Raw genomic sequence first — 26,412 nt, forward strand, 5'->3', positions numbered from 1 at the left:
AAATGGAAATATTGTCTTAACTCATATTATTCAAGTATTTTCATTCAGAGTAGTTTTTTCTATGGCGATGCTGTGAGCAGGAAGTATCTCAGGTAGCAGTCAGTATTCCAACGAATCTGAAGAAGCCTCTCACTGAAGGAACTGTGGCTAACTGCCTTAGAAAGATAGAGCAGCATTTTTTCCTCAACTTTATCTTCAGTTCTCACCATAAATATCTATGAATTTTAAACCTTTTCAGCATCATAGGAAGGTTGAGTATTTTATAGATTACCTGTACATTTAAATCATTCTAGATGTATTTTTTTTTTTGCTATTTTGAAGAACTTATTGGTTAATTTCAATGTTATAAATGTTTAAAATAATTTGGAAAGTGCGCTTCTTCACACACAGGATCTGACTGCAGCCAACAAACAGGAAGGAAATCCTACAAGACGAAAAAAACAAAACAAACTCAGACTAAACAAAAACATCCTGTTTGGAAAACACTTGATGTCTTTGACTAAACTCTGAAACTAACATCCTAAACAGCATAAATAAAACAAAACAAGCAAAACATATTACTTTAGTCATCAACAGATTTTATTTTGGAAAAGTACAAAAAACAAAAGATTGTTGACAGCTAAATACAAGTCCTTTATGGCACATAGTTAAGAAATAATTGTTAACTCAAGAAGGAGACAAAAAGACGAGAATGGCACATCAGGTGGACAGCAGCGTGGGAACAAAGATTCAATCTGGAGGGGCTTGAAGAAGTTAAATAAAGTCCCTAATATGGATTTTCTTTTTAAGAAACGTGTAGTGAAGACAGTTTTAAACTGAGGCTAATACAGACATAATCACAACTGTTTTCAGTCTGCAGTTTTCAAAACTGCAGACAAAGACAAGCAGGTGATTCTAGAGTACGGTTGGATTTTATTGTTAATTATTAAAGTTCTGCTGAATTGCAATGAACCAGATAAAACCGAAGAGCAGCAGCCGGAAGGACTGAAGGCAAAAAGAGGCTGAAAGTTTAATTAGACACAAAACAAAAGTTAAAACTGACAACAAAACAGACAGAAACCGGCGGTGAAAGAAAGATTCAAACATCCTGTAAACTTTAGTGACGACGTCTTTTAGTACCGTTCTCAATGGCAGACTGACAGACAACAACGACGTGAGGCTAATTAACGGATAAATGTTCATGATAGTCATCTTTTTTAGAGAATAAAAAACAAAACAGAACAGTGTGGTTCTCCAGGCAGCTGGTGGATGGATGCTTAGTGGGAGCAAACAGACGAAGAAGCTGATGATGATGAAGATCCAGGTGTGATTCGTGGTTGGAGGGTTTTCTGTAAGTATGGCGGACGCTTCCCTTGTTTCACTCGTCAGATTTCATCTTCATCTGAGCCTGCATCTGAGCGAGCATCTCCTGCATGCGCCGCAGCTGCAGAGAAACAACAAAAATAATCAGGAAATTAAAAATAACCAATGAAAAACAAACATTAGGATGGTTTTCATACAGCTAAAGAAATATCTTTCATATATTAACTGTTTTCAGATGTAATGGAATCAGGAGAGTGACTAAAGTGTGTAATTAATGTTAAGAGTATTTGTCAGTAATTATTAAATAAAACAAGAGTTTTGGTGACTTTTTAAATATCTGTTGCCATCTTGTGGCTGTGAACGTTAACGTCACCAAATATTATTTTTCTCTTTATGATTTTAGTTTGTACTAAAATAACTTTATTCTTCTGTGTTTGATTATTCCAGCAGAGAAAACAGAATACATATATTATCACAAATAAACCTAGTTTCCTTCATCTTACATTTTATTTTGAAAAGTTTGTCTTTTTGTACTACTTCCTCCTACCTGTATTTTATTTGTAACCTTTACCTCAGTATTTTGCAGTGTCAAAATAAGTACAAGTTTTATTTTGACACTTTTAATGTGGCGAAATTGAAAGTATTCAGAGTGATAAGAAAACTTTTTCAAAGCGCTGCTCTGATCAGATTCTTGTGATCCAGTCTGATTGTATTTTTCATTCATCTCTTTTTCTTATCATGTTTTTATTCATCATTATTGTCGCTTTGATTTACTGTTCTTAAACACTTTTAGATTCTTTAAAATGTTGAAAAGATTCTGAAAGAACATCTGGATGTGAAGCAGAGTCATAAATCCAAAAGTAAGATAAAACCTTATTACTGTAAATCATTGTTGTTGTCTTTTGTGAATCTGACTTTAAACATGTCAAACATGTCGGGCATGGAGAATCAGATAAATCAGCTTTAATATTCCTGAATTAACATTTAAGTTTAGTTACTGAAATATTAACTCGCTCTAGGTTTTAGCACTGAATGATCCGTACTGTTGGCTCATTTGACATGCACTGAAGACATGCTTAAAATGTGTATCAACAAAGACTAACATACTTATTTATTAAAATACCACCTACCTTAATAAATAAATCCTCTCACCTATAAGATGATCTATTTTCCTAGACATAGTGATGAATAATGTTTGTAATAATTTAGGTCAAAGATTATAATTCAGTAGAAAACTGTGAAGATATTTACGCCATCAGTGCGCCCTCTAGTGGTCAAATGTATAATAATAAAATTTTGTAAGAGATTACTCTGATTACTGTACATGGGTAGATACACTTACTTGACCTTTTTCCAGAAAAAGTTTAGAAAAATGCAGTTCAACTATATTAAACTTTATTTCTTGCCATCTTTGAATCATATGCTATTTTCACAATTACAATTATATTTAAAAGAAAGAAAAAAAGACACAAAAATGCCCTTTCTAGAAGAATTTCTTTTGCACACGGTCGAAATAGCTGATGGTACGGATTGTGAATCGACAGATTTTTATTACAACAATGCAAGTTGAAAACTTTTTCAATCTCTTATTTGAGCACCTATTTAATTATTGCAGCATATAATAATTAAATATTGTTAATTAACTAACCTAGCTAACAAAACAGAGCTGTCGAACCAGTCCCACTTGTTAGTGCATGGCTCTCTCTAGTAACTTTAGATTTTAGGAGCAGAGGAAGTGACTGCAGTGGCATTTCCTCCCACTGCAACAATTACAGCATGTAGAGAAAAGCAGCTCTTCTCGTTGGCGCTGAGCGCCTGGAGGTTACTGAGGTCACTCCTACCATAAAACTCAGCTAGGACATGCAGGGAGGAAGTGATGGCATATCCTGTCGGCAAACTGCTTACAAACAACCGTGATTGAGCCCCAGCTGCAGCGGGCCAATCAAGAGCAATCAGAAAACAAAATGTAAAAATTAGGATGTTTTCCTTGCTTATAAATACAAGAAAAAGGGCAGAAAAGACGATAAGTGACCCTAAAATGGATTTTTATTAAAAAAAAAAAAAGAAAAGAAAAAAGGGGAAACTTTCACCAAAAAAAACATGAGATGAATCTCAGAATTTTTCTTTAAAAAATGAGAAAATTTCTGTTAGTGAGAAGTCGAACATTTGCTAGAATAAAAAAGTTAAATTTTTTAGATTAGTCTCATAAATTCAAGAAAAAGCTTGGCAATTTCTGATATTGAAAAGTTGAAAATCTGCGACAGACTGGCGACCTGTCCAGGGTGAACCCCGCCTCTCGCCCGGAACGTTAGCTGGGGATAGGAACCAGCAACCCTCCTGACCCCATTAGGGACAAAGGGTGAACAGAAAATGGATGGATGGATGGATGAAAAGTTGAAAATTTGTTAGAAAAAACTCAGAAATTTTGTACAGTAACCCCATAATTTCTCGACAAAACTACATGGAATCTCCTGAAGTTTTCCCAGCAGGTTTCTGACATTTGAAACTCAAATGCTTGAGAGAGAAATTTTTTTTTTTAATTTGCTATAAAAAAAACTTCTGAAATTAATCTACAAAAATTAGCAGTTTTTCTAGCAAATTTCTGACTTTTCAAACTCATAAATCTTCTTGCTTTTTCTTAAGATTTCTGAGATTTTGTGTTAGAAATTTACTCCTCTTTTTTATTTATAGTAGCGGTGCAGAGACTATAGAGATCAGCTTTTGCAGCCTTCTTTATTTGTTTTTACCTCCAGTTCTTTCTGTAGCAGAATCTGGTCTTTATCCACCACATCCTCATCCACAGCTCTGCAGGGGGAAAAACAAAAAATAAAAATTAACTGAATGAAAACACCTGAGGGTTTCCTGTTGATCTTATCAGCGTCTCACCTGCCGGCTCTCTTCAGTCTCTCGGACCGGAAGTTCTCATAATGTAGATCCTGAGTTACTTCCTGGAGGTCTTGCATGTGGGTCCTAAAACAACCAAACATTCAGATAGTTCCATTCAGAAGCTTATCAAGAGCTGTTTGAAGCTCTTGCTAAGCTTCAGATGGCCACAAGAGGGCAGTAACGTTTTGCTTTAAGTCATTTTCCAAACTAGACCGGTTCTGTTGAAGTTTTCACGTCTTACTCTAAAAGGCCCAGTAAGCTACGAGTTTTATTGCCAAGGAAACTCACACAAGCATGGTGCGTAGCTTCAGGAAGTCATTGTGCTCTGGGTTTTCCACCTCCACCACCCCCCACGGGTACAGACGGCCACGAATCTTCTTCCCCTTCACCTCAATCAGCTGGTTGGACCCGATCACAGCAAACGGGATGCTCGCCTGCAGAACGGACGGAAAAAGTCAGTGGCTGCACATAGAAACCAGGAGGAATATCTTGGTGATGTTTATCCTCCCACCTTCAGCACTCTGGTCTGCTCCTTGAACTCTTCGTCTTCATCAGAGTCAGCGTCAGGAAGCTGATAGATTTTGATGCCGTGCTCGGCGATTTCATCCAGGATCTGATGAGAGTTTGACAGGAAAACAAACCGTGCGGCTGAGGAGCAGAAACAGGTGGAAACAAACACAATCTATCGCTATCTAAGTATCAGTTACTGCCAGCATTTATTAATTAAAACCAACATTATTAAAGATCATAAAACCTTGATCAACTTTATTGTGACAACGATAAGTCTAAATCCTAATGACAATAAATTAAACAATAAGCAATACAATAAACGTCCACCACTGGCAGAAGAACATATTAAAAACCTATGGCATATATATATAGATATATATATCTATCTATATATATATAACTCAACATGTTGTAGAACATTTATAACATTTAAAGCTGCAAATCTTTGGGGGATCTGTCTGTCTACTATATTTGCACATCTACTGAAAACTGAAAGTTTTGGTCCATTCTTTATAAAACAGTTCAAGTTAATAGAGTTTCAGAGACTAAGAACATCTGGATTTCTGAAAATATAACAGTTGAACTTTATTTACTGATTGTGGAAGTTCTCAATGCAGTTGGCTGCACTGAACTTTATTTAGGGGTGCCTGGGTAGAAGGGATAAATAGATTCTTGATTTTTAAATATTTTCATGTTCTCCTTTCACCTTACAATTATGCTCAAACTTTTGTGTCAAAAATCTCAAGAAAATAAATAATTTTGTAGTTAAATGTTGATGAAACAAAACAGTTCATGCGGTATGAATATTTTTACAAGGCATTGCGGAGTAAGGCGAACTTTAAAGACAACCGAAGAAACACATAAAAGTCAGAAAATAAAGTCATAATAAAAAAATAAAAATAGTCAGAAAGAGAATAAAGTCCTTTTATTTTGACTTTATTCTCACTTGAGAATAAAGTCAAAATAAAATGGGAATAAAGTCGTAGTATAAGATTAAAGTCGTAATATTACCAGAATAAAGTCGCAATATTATTACTTTATTCTCATAATTGGGGAAGTAGAATCCATTTCTATTAAACGGTTGAAATAACATCTCCAGCTTTCACTCGCCAGGTTTGAAAACTCAATAGTAATTTTTCAGGTTTGCGTAAGAGCTTGTTGTTGCAGCAACACTTTTAATTAAAGCTCTGCCATGGAGGAAAAAGGCACGAGAGCAAAGCAGCAGACAGGTGAAATAATAACAGTCTGTGTGTGGATTCAAGCTCTTAATAAGTAGGGAAAAAGGTCGCTCTCCCTCCTTTTTCTTCTCCAGCCGGTAAAGAAACAAGTAAAAACAAAGGAGCTTTCTTCTCTGCTACTGCAGGGACAGATGTCACTATTTATTATTCTAAACATCAAAGCTGCATTTTTCTTTTGTTTTCTCAAAAGCAGAATTTTTCATATTCACAATGTAGGTTTACATAAAGGAGCCAAGAAATGCCAAGTGTTGTTTTAGGGGGACTTTCATGTGCTGCCGTACATAATGGGACAGTAATGAGTCAGCCGAGGAAGTGAGCGCAGGTTCTCCTGCTGGAGTCCATGTTGTGGCGGCGGCTTGTTTTCTCAGTGAGCGCTGGATGCTGAGTGTGTGTGAGATAGTGTGTGTGGGGCATTGTTGTGGGGCAGATCTAAAAACAAACAAGCTTCCCAGGACTCAGAGGAGAGCGTGACACCGGACCTGAGCCTCCTTCCCCCCCTTTGGTCATGTACGTGAAAACACCCGATGTACAGAAGCGGCGTACATGGCGGCTGGATAAACACGACTGTGAACACGAAGAATTTAGGGAAACTGTACAGTCAGAGGGAAAAATAAACACGCTGACGGGAAAAATCGAGGCACACAACAAATCGAGGCGGTCAGTAAGCAAAGAAGATAAATTAGAATTCAGATCATGGGATGAAATAAAATAATAAAAAATTTTAAAAAGCAGCTAAAACTGAAACATGCTCAAAGGAAATTACACTTAAAAGTTTACTGGGTCATTCCTGAAGCACAGTTTTGTTGTCTGTCATCACCTGTTTGCAGCCCCTCCTAATCCAAAATGTCTGTTTACCAGAATTATTCTGCTCTGCAACTTGTGCTTAAAACAGCCTGACACCTGTAATCAGGACCTCTCCTGGATCATCAGCTGCCAAAATCACCGCCTGCAGCAAATCCCTGTTGTCTCCTGCTGATTTAACCGTACACAATGTAGGCCTCAACGCTACACCAGACTCTCCTCAAGAGAGTGAGCGAACGAGCAAGCTGTGTATTTTAGTTGGCACCTGCATGCTGGCAGTGGAAGCCATTTTGATTTTTATGACTATCCTGCTGGGCATTAATACAACACTGGCCCCAGCAAGCCTCCTTAATGTTGTTATGGTTGGCTGTACGGGTCCACTCCGCGATGTCCAGGGAACAAATCAACTGTTACACCAACCGGGTTCCTTCAGATATTTAATGTAAACATTCCTGACTTTTCTAGACTCAACTTGGCATTAGAAAATATATTAAAAAAATAAAGTTTATCATGATTTTGATGCAGATATTTCTACAGTGAGCAGCAGAGTTTAAGAGAAGGAGAGATAGAAAACAAGTTAAACAGCAGTAGGATACAAGGGAGGAAGGAACTGAAGGACGGACACAAGGAGGGAAGAAAGGAAAAATATTAATGAAGGAAGGACAAAAAGAGGTAAGAAGGAAGGTAAGAGCAAGGAAGGGAAGAAGAGAAAGAGAGAAGGGAGGAAGGAAAGAATTACTCTAAAGACGACAGAAGAGAGGTAGGAAAAAATCAGAAAAAAAGGCTATAGGACACAAAAGAGGAAGGGAAGACTCAATGGAGGAAAGATAATAAGGAAGGAAGGAAGGGAGGTAGGAGTCAAAAGAAGGGCATAAGACAAAATAGGAAGGGAAGGAGGCAGAAAGGAAGGACAGCATTTAGAAAATGAAACAGATGCGTTAAAATAACATTTTTTAATGTTATTTTAATTTTCCAAACCTCTCCAGGAATCAAACACTCCTGACTTTGCCACAGTAAGGACTAGTGGAACCAAGTAAATATTACTTTATATTTTTGGAAACTAAGTATTTTTTTGTAGTTGCAGTATTTCATCATGCTGAGGTTGACTGACGCTTACCAGTTAGAAATGGGTCAGGAATTTAAACGCCACAAGTCACAGCAAACATGGATTTATACAGAAAAGCAGGGATCAGATTGTTGTAGAAATAGCAGCATTAGATATACTGCAGTGGTTATGTGTGGCCCAAATATAGCAATACCTGCAGGCCTATACATAGATATAATTACACAGAGGGATGTGGTGGGACAGCAGCGAAGGTTGAACCAAAACCGCCAATCAAAACAAGGCACAGAGCCGTCATTAAAGGGATCAACGTTTTCACCGTATCAGCCTCAGATGGGAGGAATGTTTTTATGATTTGTTCAGTTTCACACAAGCAAACCTACAAAAACAAGTGACTCAAACACCTGAACAATTTCCACAGGAGGAAAACATAAAACTGCCCATGAGTCAAAACGCTGCCGACACATTCGCAGTTGAGCAGTTTTTCTCACGTGCCTCTGGAGGACGGAGCTAATTCTCCTCTGGGGTGGCATCTTGCGTGTGTCCACGAAACCTAAACTGCAACAATACTTGGAAGTGTACAAAAGCATTCCAAGAAAATCAACAATGAGCACACAGGGGGATAAAAACAAAACAATTAAATGCATCTTGGTATTAATCTACCTAGATTGAAAAGAGAATTGAAAACTTGCAGGAAGCAGGTTGAGGACATGTTTATGTAACGGAGCAGCTCCCTGCCAGCTTCGTTAAGAAGCGCATCCGATCAGCTTTGGACCAACATTCGCTTTGAGAGAACCTCTAAATCCTTGAAAAGTCCAGCGTCTTTACACAAGCGACCCTTTATCATTCTCTTTTAAATAATATCAGTTTGCTCCAATCTCGTTATGAAAGGGAACACTGTTTTAAAGCAAAGAGTAACTAATGATGGACCAACTGGTGGGACAGTATGGGGCTGAGGGACTGGGGCGCTGTTTTTCCAAGGCTGAAGAATTTATTAAAGGAAAATCCCAGCCACTGTGATTGCTCTGTGATCCTAATAACATTCCAGTTGATGCAAACAGCTGCTTGCTCTTTGCCTCGCAAAATAAAAAATAAAATCCTCTCTGCCATATTCCAACCAGAAATGCTCCTTGTAGCTTTCGAATGACAAAATGAAGTAGAAGGAAAAATGATAAACAGGCACAAAAATGCAATTTTTTCTTATTTTGTTGCGTTTTACACTTTTTAAAACCCCCTTTTACTTGGAGTCACAGCTGAAATCTTTTTGTCTCTTTCAGCTTTGGACATCTACAGAAACAAATGTTTGCTCCCTTTTCCTTTTAAAATGGCTCAAAATCAGTCAGACAGAGAGAGTCTGTAAAAATCAAGTGTTTTCGAGTGTCGCCACAGAGTCTCAGTTGAATTAGGTCTGCTTGCGGACTGCGTCACTTTTACACTCAACGATGCTTTGATCTAAAACCAAACACTTCAGGCCGTGTGTTTATGATCATCCTGCTGAAGGCAAACCACGCAACTTCATTTTCCATCATTTTGAACCAAAATTAACCAAAAAGTCAAATTTTGGTCTCATCTGGTGAGATAAACTTTTTTCATCCAGTTAATTGAAGCCATAAGGTCAACAAATATTGGTAAAATTGTTCTTGAGTGTATTGGCACTGGTTAATACCAGAAGGGATTTGTCACTACAAAGTTTGAAGCAGTAAAAAAACGTTTTCTCCAAAACTTAAGATAGAAAAGCTGGTTTAGAAATTGGTCTAAAATTTGAATATTTTATATTTGAAGAGAGGCTGAACTACAGCAAGCTTGGAGCAAAGACAGAGAAAAGTGATGTAATTATCAACATGTTCTGACAACACAGAAAACTGTAGGAAGTTTTCACAAAGTATACAGAGCAAAGCTGATACAAATACAACCCAATTAAGAAAGGCCACAGTACAGACCATCATCTGAAAATTAACTGGAAAATCCTTTACAAAACTTATCTTCTGTCATATAAACTCCCAAAAAATGTAAAAATAAATAAAGCACACACCTTGGTGTAGATTTAAGGCCAGACGAGTAAGAGACACAAAACAGAAATATTAAAACTGGAAAATTTAATACAGTTCAAGAAAATCAAATAAAAGCTGAGAAGAACACCAAGCCATGCAATAGTAAAAAAGGAAACAATATTTCATGTTTAATTACAAAAACAAAGGGTGGGCAAAGAGGAGAAAGAAAAGCTTATTTCTCGCCAGTTCACCATTCTTTCTCCTCTTTCAAAACTTAATTTGCCAACCTCAAAGATGGGAACAAACACTCGTCTCTTAGCAGGAAAAGCTTTTCAGCCAGTCATCTTTCTCCAGCCTGCAGAGAGCCTGATGAGAGCGAGGGAGACCCAACAATACCTGAACCACAGGAGGGGGTAGCAGGGATTTAGACTTCAGACAAACCTCTTGCAGAAAAAAGAATTACCTGTTTGCATGCACCAACCTGTAGCCAACCTCTGCCTCACTTTCACTACTATAATCTGGGATTAATGGTAAAAAAGGGGACTAGATGGTGGGTCTTTGTAGCCGCAGAAAGTCAGTGATTTACCAGAACAATTTGGCAATGGAGGAAAAAAAAAACAGGCTTGCATCTTCAGCCTACAGACAGAGGTGGACAGAAGACCCAAACACTGTATTTTATTTAAATAAAAAGAAAAAGTTGCCAAAAAAATTATGCAGGAGTAAAAAAGTATTTGGTGTACTGAAGCACTAACTGGTCAAAAAAAAAAAAAAAAGAAAAGAAAAAAGAAATTAAGCATTTAATTTCCAAAAATGATGTAATCAGACAGACCAAAATATAAAGTTATTAGAAATCTTGGTACAAAAAGACCAAAATGGAAATAATTTATATTAACAATTACAAAATAACAAAATCAATTTATTTCAATGTAAAACGTTAATAGGATCTGCAGGTGTGTGTCTGTGTCTGATGAATCTTTGCTTAAAACAAGCTTGTTCTTCATTCAGTGAAGTTACTCAGTGGGTAGAGTATCCAGCAATATTATTCAAGAACAATGACACTTAATAAAATTACTCAAGTAAAACAAAATCGTACATAATACTGTACTTTTAAAGTATTCTACCGCAAAGTTTATTCAAGTAAATGCAGCTAATTGCTACCCAACTCCGCCTACAGAGCATTTTGTTGTAACACAAAAGCAATTTCTTTCTGTCCATGACATTGAAAAAAACCTTAATATATTGCCTACAAGTAAAAAAATATTTATGAAAAGTTAAAAAAAACAAAAAAAAAAAAAACAACTGCATTTAAGGGTAGTGTGTCCCAACCTGCTGTATCTCTAATTAACAGAAAGTGGAAGTTTAACAGCCATGGTTACTTGAAGGCATCACATGAGTACCATTGATCCACACACACATGTACCCCCCCCCACACACACACGCACACACACACTCCTATTGTCTGAGAAAAGTATTTGTACAGTTAAGACCACCCACCTCACTGATCAAAGAGCACAGACACAATTGAGCTTTTCATGTAATCTTGTATTTTAGTGAGACTTTAAGCAGGGAAGCAGAGTGAATATAGGAATTCAACCAGACCAATATTTTTAAACTGGTCTAAGAGCTACACTGATAAATACAACAGCTACAATCGACTCTTTAGCGGCGCTGCCCTTCAGCCCTTTCTCAGAACAGAGGACCGTGTGTAATAGGGTTGCTCGCTCCATGAGGGAAAGCAGATATTTATTGTTTTAAAATCAACGGAGATGTGAAGCAAGCCTGGCCACAATGACCGCAGGAGAGCAGGAAAATAAATATGTCCGCGTGTTTGAAACACTCACAGGAAAACGGCCAAGCACAAGAGCAAGGACGCGCACAGAATGAAGTCATTCCTGCTTTCATTTCAACTTCGCAAGAGAGTTTACAATCTGAGAACTGGTATAACAAACGCAAGCAGTGGAAAAGCTGCTCAGAAAAGATCTATGAACAATAGATACAGACACATCTAAAGAAAGTGAAACTCACACAAAAGAATGAACATTAGCCAAAAAATATAATTCCTAAAGAAAGTGTTTCTTCACAGAATGCTGTAATCAAAACAAATTATTTGAAAGTTAAGTGGAAGAAAAACATTGGAGGAAAAAGATCCACAAACAACAGGGATAAACAGTCTTAAGAGGCCTGTTTGAGTTTGTGGACAGAGGAGAAAGAGGTCGAGAAAACGGAGGAAACTTTAAAAGTTGAAGTGGATGGCGTAGAGCTGAATAAGGAGGAAGAGGAGCAGATCATTCCCCCCCAAAAATGTGTTGAACGTTTGGAAGCATCTTGGGTTACAGTGTTTCTCAATTCCAGTCCTCGGGGCCCCCTGCCTGCATGTTTTAGGCGTTTCCCTTCTGCCACACACCTGGATTGAATATTTGGATGATTAACAGGCTCCTGCAGCACTTGATGGTCACGCAATCATTTGAATCAGCTGCTCTAGAACAGAGGCACATCTAAAACATGTAGAGCAGGGGGGCCTGAGGACTGGAATTGAGAAGCACTGGGTTAAGCAAAGATGGTGGAAAGAATCATTCCATCAACATAACTGGATGTGAAGTTTTTATTCTTTTTTTTATTTTTAAGTGTACAGGAGGTAAATGTTATCCTCCATTTATTGCTATCAAGCTGAGCTGATCAATATATCATTATATGATTTTAAGTATCTGTTTTGGTCTATTTTCCCATCTATTTTGTTCAAAGTATTAAAAACCAACACGTAGCTACAGTATTTTTCAGATACAGCTAATTTTCCATCCTCACACAGAACAAACTGAATTTCTTAAATTTATTCTAATGGTGGGTTAACAACCAAACGCATCTGTGCTGTATTTAAGGATTGAGATGGCTTGGGGGATTGATTTTAACCGTGTTATGCCCCTCAGATATTAAAAGTTAATAACAAAGCTTATGAGTAGGAATGAAGTTTGATTCATATGCACTTTGAATGCAGACGCTTGACATTTTCCTCTACATTTAGCGTTTCTCCCGTCAGGTTTACATTCAAAGTCTACGTGGAGGCGCGTCAGACGTGTCAAAATCGCTCTAGCCGTTGTTTTTCTTTGTCGGCCTATTTGTCACATGCATTGGACACTCCTGATGCTTCAAACGCACCAATGTGCCTCCACATAGACTTTGAAACCAGACAGGCCTAACGCTCAAAACACGTTTGGTATGAATGCACCATAAGGCTACTGTGTACTGACTGAAGTCACATCTGGGGAAAAATATTATTTTTATCAAAACTTAATTTGCTTTTCAGCCAGCGTTTTGCTTTGGGGGCAGAGGATAAAACTCATATGACTAACACTTTGTTGTTCAGCTCAAACCAGACAACGTTATGTGTTGTTCACTCTGCAATTCCAGTCTAAACCTGCTGTCCTCCCAGCTGAAAAATGTAATACAGTTTGAGACTAAAGCCCTATACCGGATATGACTTTAGGGTCCCAGACTGAGAGGATCAACCTCTCAATATACCCTCCTCAGGGGCAATTTATAAACCAGGAGCATAGCAACCCCGGAGAAGGAAATTGGCATTAGACAAAGTAAAAAAGCGCTTTGTGAGGCAGTTCCAGGAGAGGAACGACTCAGGAAAGCACAATTAAGGGAAGGAGAGGTGAACGATGGGAGAAATGTTCACCCCGTTCTCTGAGTCCGAGCGATACAACAGGCTGGACGGTTGAGTCTTCTCAATGGAAACAGTCTCGCCACATTACAGGAAACTTATATTGTTCCATACAAGCCGTTTCCCCTCATAATAAGAGAATGGACAAGCATTGAGGAAAGCACAGGGGAGCAGGGATTTATTACCAAACTGTGAGAAAGTGCCAGAAAAACACAAACTAATAAATTGTGAGGGCAAAAACACTCTGCGTTATCCATCATCTGAGGGTTTCTGCTTCCTGGCAGGTTCTTGGCTCCTGGAGCTCTAAACTCAGAGGAAGGTTTGATGTCCTGCTTCATTAAACACGGCTGACTGCTGAGAGTCCGCCGCAAAACGTAGCCAGAGGTGGGCAGAGTACCCAAAAATTATATGCAAGTAAAAGTACCATTACTTTAATATATCTCTCCTCAAGTAAAAGTAGTCCTCCGAGAAATTACTCAAGAGAGATAAAGTACTTGGCAACAACGCTACTAAAGTACTGAGCAACCGATCAAAACATTATATAATATTTAAAATGAAATATAATGTAAATAGGATCTCATCTGAAGCTTTCTACTTTCATTCCTTTGGAACAACTAAAATTTATTTTAAGACAAAAACAGAAATCATATTTAATTTGAGTCAAATTTCTTAGTTGCTTGTTTTGTTGCTGGGTTGTTAATTTTGTTTGTTTTATAAAAATGGGTCTCTGTTGTATCAGAGATCTTGGATTTTAATGAGACAACTTCCATAAATAAAAGACTAATAAACAAATAACAAAGTTATGTGAAAATATTGGTATTTTAAGGACCAAAATGAAAATAATTCATATAAATAACTATTAACACAGCAAAACCGGGCAAAATAAATATTTTTCCAAATCTGTTTATTTTGATATTAGATTTATGAAACTTTAACAAAAACTGCAGGTGTGTGTCTGGTGAATGTTTGGTTAAAACAAGCTTGTTCATCACTCAGTGAACTTACAATACTCACAGTACTTCATAATAAAGTTACTCAAGTAAAAGTAAAAAATACAATGTAGAAAAAAAATACTCCAAAAAGGTTTTTTTTCTCTAAAAAGTTACTTTAATAAAGTAACAAGACAATAAATATTAGAACTAATCTGATCAAACCTACTACTACACAAGCCAGTTCCTTTAAGACACTTAATAAAGATAAATATGGATGCATAAATAATACACAAAAAATACTTCATATATGATTTACGTAGGAAACTCTGACTTATCACATTATTTGTTGAAATAATAAATAATTGGGTTGCACACAATAATTCCAGCAGAATACTGAGTAAAATGAAATAGGATGAAACTGAAACCTGTGCATGGTCAACCTGCAGCCAAACAGGAGATAGGGGGGAAAAATCTGCACTCATTAGAGACATGGTGCTGTTTCTAAATGAAGATTTGTCAATTAAGCCTCTAGATTTCCTGTCAATAACGTCATTCCAAGAAACTCACAATCACTAAAAAGATTTAAAGATAAAGTCTGAGCTCAGAAAGGAAAACAGGACAAAAACATTTATCTGTGGGTGCAGATAACAGAAACAAAATGGGCTGCTAAATCCTCAGTGGTATTGGTTTCTGAGAAAAGATGTGAGGATTTCTTAGAAAGTTTTGTTTAACTCTTTAGCTAATTGCTCCTTGGTGTACAATGGGAAATGTCTGTTAGGGGAACATTTAGAGGAGCTTTGGACAAACAGATGGACAGATAAACTCACAAACAGATACTGCAGCACTTGTATTTGTGCTGCTATGGCTACATGTTTACCACAGAAGAAAACACATTAAGAGGGGTGTAAAGACAAATGTCACGTCAGACTTCTAATCAGGACATGTGACCTGCTCCAAACTGCCAAGCTCGGGTTTGTTTCTGGGACCGAGTGGTGACAGGAAACATGGGTTTGTTCATGTTTGGTGCCAGAGGAACACTTAAAAGGTCTAGGAAGGTTACACCATCAAACAACACAGCAGCCTAACTATAAAGTCATTTTTATCACAATGGAGATGGATTTAAATGGCTCCCACAGGTAAAAAATAAAATAAAATAAAGCATGATGTGTAATTTTTATGTCCATGTCTTTTGATATGTTCATAAAAGTTCACCTTTAAAAAAGAAAAGACAAAAGACCGTCACTTTCATGATCAACATGAGACAACCTAAAGAGCCTCGGTGATAAATGAGGGAGTTGAAAGCAGAACGTGAGGAGAAACGAAGTGGGAAAACCGAGAACAGAGCAGCCGGCTGCCTACTTTCACGCCTGCAAGGCAGCCGACTCCAAGACCTGAATGAGACGCTGGTGGGAGGTCCGAGTACCAAGACGAGGAGGACAGACAGGCTGGCAGTCAATACAAAACATGAAAAGATTAAAAACCTCAAGTTACAACTACATGTTTTTAAAGAAGTCGACACATGCTTGATCAGCAGAAGGGATTGTTGGAATATCAACAACTCGATCAAATTGACTTGGATTTCTTAGATTAAAACTTGATAATCAACAGAATTTCATTTGGTACTTGAATCTGATTATATTTTATGACTGGGTTATAACTTGGTATGAATTGGACTGAAAAGGAAACTCAGAGGCAGCGAGACACAAGATTATGAGTCAAAATCATTAATGATGGGTTAAAGTTCCTCTCTGAGGTTCTTTATCAGCTGCTATTGGTTTGTTTTAACATGTTCTTCGTCACACATAACATAAACAGAAGAATGCTGAGCAGTATTAACCACCGCCAACCTTGAAACTCATGACCACTAAACATCGTGCAGCTACAATAAAGCAGAGAATCAGAAATGTTGCCTATAAATTAATTTTTAAGTTAAGTTCAATCAAATACTGCAACCTCTTCTTGTTATTTCTGCATGACTTACAACTCTGGAAAACCTCCTGGTTATTCCACCAAATTTTGATTTCTGAGCCCTTCTTGAGTTAAAACATTAGTATTGTTGTTTCTAAATGAACATGAACTTGTTTTCTATGCATTTTCTGAGATCTGAAAGCACTGCAGGATGAGAAAATTTCTCATTTTCTGCAAAGAAATCCACATTTTTGGCTTGAAATTTCAGAGACATGTCAGTTCATTTTACTTAAACATATACCTATAAAAAGTAAAACTAGAGAAACTGATCATTTCAGTTTTTTCCAGGAAAAATATTCTGGTAACTCCTGTTTTCAGAAAGAAAAAATGCATTTAATTTTAATTAAAAGGCTTTCAAGAAAAAACAGAAACACAGATATATTTGACTTGTTCCCAGTCCCAACTGGGGAAAAAGATAAAGAACAATGTTTAAGATGGGGTTTTTTAAAAATAAGAATAATTTATTTCTATATAAATTTAATGTACAGTACAGACCAAAAGTTTGGACACACTTTCTAATTGAACTCAATTGGAAAGTGTGTCCAAACTTTTGGTCTGTGCTGTATTTAAGGATTGAGATGGCTTGGGGGATTGATTTTAACCGTGTTATGTCCCTCAGATATTAAGAGTTAATAACAAAGCTAATGAGTAGGAATGAAGTGAGGCAGCAGATGTTTCTGCTGTTCCATGCTGGGTTAATTTATACAGGTATATTGTAGAACTGGGCTGGTCTGAGTGGTTGCTCTACTTATAAAAGCTGTAAGAAACCTAAAAAAAAAACAGAGGCTCATGTTTGCAACCAAAACACCAACATTATTTGTGTGGCGGGCTAAAGAAGCAGGAAAGCCTGCTAACTAATAATGAATATGTGAGGTTATCACTTGAAAACACTCACAAGTTTCCATAAAATAAGGTGTTACTAGGTCCTTCCCCTGTAGATAGCAGCAAGCCAAGGAGCGTGCAGGCAGGCAGACACCTGGGTCAGGTCCAACAGGAAGTATCTGGAGCAACTTAAAACTGCATGATATGTGTTGCATCCACGTTATATGCAACACTCCTGTTCCTTCTACAGTTTCCTCTCATTTATTGCCCCTCCCTGGCCTTTTAAACAATCTGGTGGTGTCATGAAAAACACAAAAAGGTCATACATCATTGTAATTACACAGGGAAGCACTGCTGCTCTTCAAAACAAACAGAAAAACGCCAGACACAGAAAGCGTCCAGTACGCACGGATGAAAGATTTAGGTTTCACCCAAGTATTCTGTCATTAATTTGTTAATTTGGACCACATGTCATCTGCAGGTGGAATAAAACAAATTAATGGAAGATTCTAAAGAAATGCAGCCATACTTTTATCTTCATGTCCCCTTCTGTGGAGAAATCAGCTTTAACGACAAGACATGAAACTCACCCTTCTCTTCAGACGATCCCTCTCCCTCAGTGTGAGCGTATCAGCCTTGGCGATTACTGGAACAATGTTGACTTTGCTGTGGATGGCCTTCATAAACTCCACATCCAGAGGCTTTAGACTGGGAGAGAGAAGAAACAAGGAGATTAATCAGGAAGAAAATGATAAAAAAAATGAAAACAGCAGACTCAAGAAAGAGGAACAGGACAGGAGAAAAACTGAAAACCAAAAAACAGAACTGAATGATTAGAGGAAGCTAAAGTTTGCTTTACAAAATCTTTAAAAATAGAAACAGTTTAGCCAGAAGAAACCTAAGAAAAGACGCGTCTCTGTCTTAACAGTTTCAAACAAAAATACTGATTACATTTACTTTAGTATAATCAAAATTTGTGACATATTTGCATTATTTTTACCCGTGTCCAAATGGAGAAATGAAATAAAAGCAGCAGTGCACCCTGTTGTCCACTATGTGCCTCCGGTTCAGCCCACTCTCATCATGTAGGTATCGCTCAAACTGATTGTCAATGTACTGGATGATGGTCTTGAAGCTGATGTCAGAAAAAAAACACAGATACATACTCTTTAAATACTCTTTTATGTACAGTTAAGGGCAAAATTACTCAAATAACCGAAACATTTAGGTTCATAATATTTAAATTTTATCGACTTGTTTCTGGAAGCTCTATTAACATTTTGGAGTCTTCATAATCCTGACATGGAGGGAGGTAAAGATTAGGGTGATGGTAAGGAGGCCTTCCAACTTTAAAGACAAATAACCAAAATACCAGCATAAACATGCAAAAAGCTTATAAAAGGTGTTCTATTAATGTAATACAAAAATGCTTTTCAGCTGATTATTGAGAAGCACATAAAGTTTTCAAAAGTAATGTTTTTGTCTACATTTACATAGAAATAAATTACTCATATTTAAAAAACATCTTAAACATTGTTCTTTACCCTTTTTCCCAGTTGGGACTGGGAACAAGTCAAACATATCTGTTTCTTTTTTTTTTTTTTTTCTTGAAAGCCTTTTCATTAAAACTAAATGCATTTTTCCTTTCTGAAAACAGGAGTGACAAGAATATATTTCCACACATGAAAGCAGAATACCAAAAACAAATGAAGATCCATTCTTATTTCACACCACCAGGCGTTCTCTAAACGTAAAACAGGTTTATGAGGATGATTATGTTAAAACTGCTCAGCCATTAGATCACATGTACCAGTCTTGGCTGTCGATGGCGTCACCATATCCAGGGGTGTCAACTACAGTGAGCCGAAGCTTCACCCCTCTCTCCTCGATTTCAACAGTGGATGCCTCGATTTGGACCGTCCGCTCAATTTTCTCTGAGGGGTTAAAAAAACGGAGTTAGCAGAAGAACAACACCTGTGAAAATGCCGTTAATGTATTTAGACTTTAAAAACATATTTTCTCCCTATATGTGCCAAATACTTCAATACCAGAGAAGTTGACTTCTTAAACTTTTTGCAGTTACAAAAACTGGTCAATTTTTTTTTTTTTGTAAAACAAATCCTAATCTGGCTGAGTCATAAGAAGGGCTGTCATTTTGAAGGCTGCAGCATTCCAAACGGTCCTCCTCAAATAAAGCTCAGCGGGAGACTTAGCTGCAGACATTTCTTCTTTATTACAGTCTGTAAGCGTGTGGATGTGAATTAGAGAGCGTACCAGCAGCTCCAGGGATGTAGCGCTCAGGGTAGAGATCAGTAAGAAACAGGCTGTTTATAAGTGTTGATTTGCCCAACCCGGACTCTCCTATTTAAAAAAAAATTAAGAAAATTCCTTATGTATTTAAAAGAATAAGCAAATAAAATCAACATATGCAGTTAAGAGTGATCACTCACCAACTACCATAAGGGTGAATTCAAAGCCTTTCTTCACAGATTTTCTGTGCACTTGGTTTGGAAGGTTTGCAAAACCAACATAACCAGCTGAATCTGGAAACTGAAAAACATTTAAAAAAAGAACATCTCAAATCTGTAACGTGAGATATAAAACTTAGATTATAACATAGCAATAAAGACCATAGCAGAAGAGATTTATTTTATGAGCTTGTTTTCTTATGCTTCACCAATTTCAGTGAATAAACTGGTCATTTCTTAAGCTCTAAGTCAGTGCAGATGTAGGTGAGATTGCTGGTGAAGCACAACACTGGAAAATTCCAGCAGCCAATAAAATAAAGTCATGAAGCACTTGAGTTTAGACAGGATTTCCTTTTTAAATGCTAATACAAGCATGTGAGTAAAACATTAGTACCAAAATAAGTCACATGGATTTCATTAGTAAGCTCTCTTCCAAATGTGGGAATTTAAAGCAAAACTACACGGTTGTGTCATTCTTATCCTCACCTTTCCTTTTTCTCCAGACTGCGACATCACTACTTGTTAAGAGTTACGCCTGCAAGTAAAAAGTAAAGATTAATTGGAGGATGATGTGGCATGGTCTACAACATCTCATGTACAAAGCTAAAACAGAATTAAACCGAAAAAAGAAAAAAAACCAAAAACATTTGATAAAGCTGAACTCCAGAGATACACCTGCTGCAGAATAGCAGCAGGTAGTGCACCCCATTCACTCTTCTCACTATATCACTCCAAACGGTTGACAAAAGAACAAAACCAATTTAAATCAGCAACATGATGACTGAGCAGGAAGACTGGACTTCATTTTATCAACAGTGAACTGGCTCCTGAATCGCTATGTGAGAAACATTAGAGTGAAGTAATAGTGCCAGACCTCGATTCAGGATGATCCTAAAACCATTTATTCAGGACTAGGTGCCGTGGAAACCTAATTTGAGCCCAGTCCATTGGTATGTAACAAACCAATCAAGTGTACTTTGGGAATGAAAGCATTAAATATATAGTGTTGTAGTTTTGGGCCCCTTTTTTCAAGCACATAAAAATGGGCAGAGATCCTTGTTACTGACAGGGTGGTTTCACCAAGCCTGTAGGGAGAACAATGGATGTTTAACCTCTTGGTTCCTGAAACTTTTCCGATATGGGCCAGCTCAGCTGAAGGAGAACACGTGTCTCACCCTTGACAAGAGTTCAAGGTCAAGGACTACACAGCCACACTAATCATTTAGGGAGGAAAAGACAAGGGGCGTGACCCGGTCAAGGCAAAATGGAAAGTGTTAGAGACTTCCCCAAGAAATAAGAGCTGATTAAAAGGAAATAACAGGCTTCACATAGAAATATTTATATGCGACCTTGAATTTAAAAATGCAGATGTCAGACGGTTTGCGAGAAATCAATTATCAGTAAATTGATCAATGAAAATAAGACAGATTTCAGTCTTCTGCTAGCAGCTTTAAAATGCATAAAAAACTCATTTAAATTTTTTGTCCCAAATCAACATATTTAATGTTACAACCAGAACAGAGAAGCGCTTCAACCTACCAAACAGCTTTATAGAAAATCTGAAAAATGTATTATTAGTGTACTAAAATCTAGTACTGCAAAGTCTGGGAAGCAGTGACATACAAAATAAAATGTCAATCCCTTTTGAGTATTTTGCTTTACATGTGAAAGTATTAGCCCTCTGGTGACATAGGAGACATTGCCAATACATGAGTCACCTTTCTGCCCATCACGTAATCTGCCTTGAATCTTATGACTATCCTTCTAGTCATTCAGTGAGCACCAGATAAGCTAAAGTGCATTATTCCAGCCTTGGAACAAAGTGGTGAACACACCAACAGACTGACTCACAGTCCAGGGTAACACCAGCCTAATCATTGGTTTCTAGCCTAAAAACACACCTAATGCAATAATTAGTGTGTTTTCTTTTCTAACGGACTTGTGAGCGACCAAAGTGGGCCACACAAGCGCATTCATGTGCATCAAACACATACACCAACCCCAAAGTGTTGTTCCTCGTCCGGCTCTGTGGGAACCAGCAGATTAATTAAACTGTTCCAAAACCGCAGCTGTAGTCTCACAAAGACAACACTACAGGACACACACGTAGGAGGCACACTTCAATAAGGCTTTCTTAATAATAGCCATTTAATCGGCTGGACTGCCAAACAGCTTACACACCAAAACACACAGCGACCAGCGGGTCGTGCTTGTGAGAGATTGAACTATTGAGAAAAATGCCACATCAAAAACAGTGAAATTTAAAACCAGTAAGAAAAGTTTACAGTTCATTTATTAGTTGACAAAATGCTACAAAATTTCAGAAAAGGTCCAACAATCCTAATGGAAACATGTAACTTCTCCACAGGTGGAGTCTAAAGAACTTGTTATGAAAACAGATAGGAGTTTACGAACTAAAGTCTTGGTGAGCCAAAATAACAAACCTGGCAATAATTCACAGTAAACAATCCCAAAACTGGTGAACATTAAGAAACAGTGACTGGTTCATATGTACATCTCCTCAAAGCTGAATGTTGTGGTTATTAGTCTCCTAGTTGCGAGATAATAATCGGGTGTAAGATGTTTTTAAAATGTTATACCCTCTGCATTTCTTCGACTACGTCTCTATTCGTTTTCAACATCATGGAATGGCAGAAGACCACCACCTTATTGCACAGAGAGGAAGTGCTTGGTGATTTATAAATTTTAACAACCTCAAAGAGGCGTTTCATCCACACAACTTTAATACGAGAGAAAGACCGAGACTCAAAGCATCCACAGCGTTTTACATGTGAAAAACCAGAATGTTGATGATTAATTCAACATTCAAGTGTTACATTTTAAGAACTTTCATAAAAATAAAAAGCATAAAATAATCTTCGGTTGTAGTTTTTTTTATATAAATCAATTGGTTGAAGATCAAAATCCATTTCCTTGATTAGCTTTCTCTATCATGAGATGCTGCTGAAATGGTTTGCCCCTCTTCATTATACATAATTTGTTGGAAATGCTAATTTTACATTTAGAAATTTAATAATTATCAAATTAGAAAGTATTCTATATTTTGTGAGATTCAAAACTACTATGTCTATCTTGACTTACTTATCTGCAGAGGTTTTCTTTAACACAAGTTTCTCAGTTTGTACAAAAATCTTTTTATTTACTGATTTCTTTCTTTTATTGAGGTCTGACCAACAAATTATTGATGTACTTTTATTTTTTGGCTGATTTTAGAGTAATGGTTAATATATTTATTACAAAAGCAGTTATCTGTACAACCAAAAACTTTATTTAAAAATGCAATTACAGGAGATGTGACTAATTAAAAAAACAAGAATAAAGGCAAAATTATTTATCTAAGTTAAAATGGTTCATTTAGATGTGAAGACTGGTGTCTTATGCATTAAGTGAATTATTGTTTTTTTATTCAGTTTTTCTCCGTTGTGTAACAAGATTATTCACAACCTCTAAGACAATACGGCTGGCCCACTTTGTCAATATGAGTCATGTTTTGTTGTTGCATTCACACCTCTCAGGAAAACAGGACGAAACATCCTCTGGTAGTTTTGGAGATGGGTGCATTGGTGCTTGAGTGGGAGATAAAGTCACAGGAAAGCAGAAAGGTCAGAGACTGGTCAGGGATCAGGGTTCAGAGACGCTATTCGCATGCAGGATACGTTCCTTTGATATCAAATTTATTTGTCCAGCTAAGTTGTTTTCTGTAGTAGGGGGCAGCTGTGGACATTAGATTACAGCTCCTAGAGTCAGTCCTTGTACTTGAAGTGCTAAACATTCAGTAAGAATGGAAGTGAATTACGCAGGCTGTCAGTGGGCCAAAAACACAAGCAAAGATGAATGATAATTCTTCAATAGTGGCCTGCTGCCACATCTAAGCCACATAGAAATATTTAATGGTTTCCCACTATTATTGTCAAGTTGTCTGAAAGTGAAATTTAGTATTGTGCCACACAATAAATAATAACTATATAAAGGAAGAAGTTTTAGAATATGCCACAAGTGGGCTTAATATTAATTTTTTTAGCACAAATGAGTGAAACCAGCCTATTTTACATCAGACCTGTTGTAATAGGTCAGAAGCATTAGATCTTTTTTAAGATTAAGAAATGCATCAAACATAAGAACTACCAGGTTGTGTTTTTGTCTGTTATTGGACGAGCTGGAATAGAAAATGTTGGCAGGTTTTGAGAAATCGCACAGTTAAGGAAAGAGTCTACTACCTCTATAGGGAATACATACAAGGGCTATTGTTGATAATCCTGAATTTACTAGTTTTGGTTAATGCAAATATGAAGAAATAAACTTCATAAAATTTATTTTATGAATGACATAATAGATGGATGTGCAGCTTTCTAGTTCATCAAAAAAGTCAGACATTTTCAAAGTTCTTATTTCCATAACCTCAAGTCTCATTGTTGTCTCAGTATTTATTTCTTTGTTATTACTATTGTTTTATTTTATTTTATTCACCTTAAAAACTTTTTTTATTGGATTCCTGTCCAATCCTTATAATTAGAACTAAAATAAACATATTACTATATTTATTTTGCAGAATTTTTTGTGCTACTTTTATTTGGAAAACCCAGTTTAACTGCATGTGGTTTCCATGGAGAACATTTCACTTTCCAATTGTAGAATAATTGACATTTTTGGCAGAAAACACAGCCAATAAGGCTCCCACTCTTTTCTGGTGTTGCTACTTTTGCTTCCGATATACATAACCATCATTCGACCACAATAGAAAGGCTTCCTGAGGTTCTGTGTAGTTAAATAAATTGTTTAACCATCCAACCTTTCACTACAAATTTGAACTTTTTAAGTTTGAATATTTAATGAGAAACCACTATAGTGCTATATAAATAGGTAGCTAAAATAAAATAACTGTGATTAGGAGCACATTGCACCTTGAGATGTACAACAATTATTGAGCTATAATCTGTCTTGTAAATCAGATATGTAGTAACTTTAGTTTACTGTGTTTTTGGTGATCCAGAAAGAGACATTTCAATAACTTTGCTCTGTTTTGATAATTGTTTAAATTTACTAGGAATGATGTATTGTTAAGACACTTCCATTTTCAATATATTGAGAAAGAAGGGGAAGGTTAGTATTTATGGTAAAAGAGAACCATAAAAATAACTGGTATGGTCAAGTGAAAGTATCACACAATCACTTATTGCAAGCTGGCCTTAAAATTTCTAACTGATGCATCTTTATTTTTTTAAGAGTAACCTCTTTGATTGTTCATTGTAGTTTGTCAGGAAATGCTTAAGTCTCAGCCTTCCCTGTATATATATAAAAATAAATATTCAATCTAATCAAATCTATTTATAGTAGCCATTTAAAATTGAATTCAACTAATTTTTAATAAACGTTTAAAAACAAGACAATAAGTAACTTTAAATCCCTCAAAAACTTATATTTTTTTTCTTCAAGACAAAAAAGAATAAGAAGAATGTGTTTGGATATGCGTAAAGTGATGAAGGGGGAAATAAACTTTAAATAATCTCAAAAAGTCTTAGGGCCTCTGAGTTTGTAACATTGATTTCCACCACACCCAGTTTGTCAGACATTAAGTTTACAAAATACCAACTGGACAAGGTCACTGTTGTTTTGACCTACACCCTAAGTTAAATCCAACATAACATATAATAACCTTACTCTCTCCTGCTTTAACGCTATATTTTATAAACAGATTTTAAGCGTAAAAGAGAAAGGAACCTGGCCTAACGTTACATGCCAAACTTTAGCATGCAACAGTTGTTACCCGACCGGTGTCGTGTTCCCAACTCGGCTTCCACAGACTCTCCAGCGAGCTCTTTTCCACAAACTCCACATAAGCTAAAGTTTTCGGTTCAAAATTACTTTTAACGGGCGTGCCGCGTCTTACCTGCACGGTATTCTGAGGTATAGTTAATCAACGGGAGCCTTTACGCTGTTGCTACTATCCCAGCCCAGGAAGGGGAACCCGGAAACTGCTTCCCTAAGTCCGCCCTCCTCCAACCAACAAGCTGCTGGTCAACTGCTGTCCCGTGGCGTAACTGCCGCCATTACGGCTCAGAAGAGTGGGCGGCTCAGCCATTAATGTTCTGATACATTAGACCCAATATGGCGGACACAGAATTTTAGTCACTTTAATCGTCTGTTTTTCCAATGTCTCTAACCGTTAAAGCCATTTCTGATTAGTTGTAGGTAGCGTCCAAAATGTCACAGTAAAAAACATGTTTTATCATGGAAAATAATAATAAAACATTATCATTATTTGATAATAACGTTATTATCATTAATATTATTAATGTTGTTAATACACACACACACACACACACACACAATAATAATAATAATAATAATAATAATACATATTAATTATTATTATTATTATTATTAATATTATTAATTATTAACATTATTAATTAATTATTAATATGTGTGTATTATTATATATTACATAATATTATTATGTTATAATAAATACAATATATTGAAATTCAAATTGGGCATGTAGAGCAACACAAGGGTATGGAAGCCCGTTTCCGCCACTCTTGTAAAACAATTCTCATTATGAGATAGTTATCACTTTATACTGACATAGTATAGCATTATAATGTGATATCATGAGGTAGTAATCTCATTATGTTGAGATACTATCTCATTATTATGAGGTGTTTTTTTTAGTCACAGTGGCTGAATCAGGTTCCTATTGATGGTTTATGTCAGGATTGCTGTTTTTCTTTTAGAATTAAGTTATC

The 26,412-nt window shown here is 36.6% G+C and overlaps 1 protein-coding gene across 2 annotated transcripts; it reads right to left on the minus strand.

The window, feature by feature from the left end:
* Nucleotides 1-557: 557 nt before the first annotated feature.
* zgc:63587 (uncharacterized protein LOC393431 homolog) lies at nucleotides 558-25,701 on the minus strand. Of its 2 annotated transcripts, none has more exons than XM_044108619.1 (12): nucleotides 25,554-25,701; nucleotides 20,132-20,180; nucleotides 19,628-19,727; nucleotides 19,452-19,538; nucleotides 18,988-19,111; nucleotides 18,178-18,312; nucleotides 17,768-17,885; nucleotides 4,700-4,801; nucleotides 4,477-4,622; nucleotides 4,189-4,272; nucleotides 4,050-4,107; nucleotides 558-1,423 (listed from the first exon to the last, which is right to left on the minus strand). In XM_044108619.1, exons 2-12 carry the CDS (start codon nucleotides 20,156-20,158, stop codon nucleotides 1,358-1,360), a joined length of 1,047 nt encoding a protein of 348 aa, XP_043964554.1. In that variant the 5' UTR covers nucleotides 20,159-20,180; nucleotides 25,554-25,701; the 3' UTR covers nucleotides 558-1,357. The 2 variants fall into 2 exon arrangements, with proteins under 2 accessions (XP_043964554.1, XP_043964563.1); XM_044108628.1 differs by having other exon boundaries at nucleotides 25,436-25,567.
* Between the last annotated feature and the right edge of the window lie 711 nt (nucleotides 25,702-26,412).

The sequence above is a fragment of the Gambusia affinis genome, linkage group LG03 (genome assembly GCF_019740435.1).
Source record: "Gambusia affinis linkage group LG03, SWU_Gaff_1.0, whole genome shotgun sequence".
In the NCBI taxonomy this organism is placed as follows: Eukaryota; Metazoa; Chordata; class Actinopteri; order Cyprinodontiformes; family Poeciliidae; genus Gambusia; species Gambusia affinis.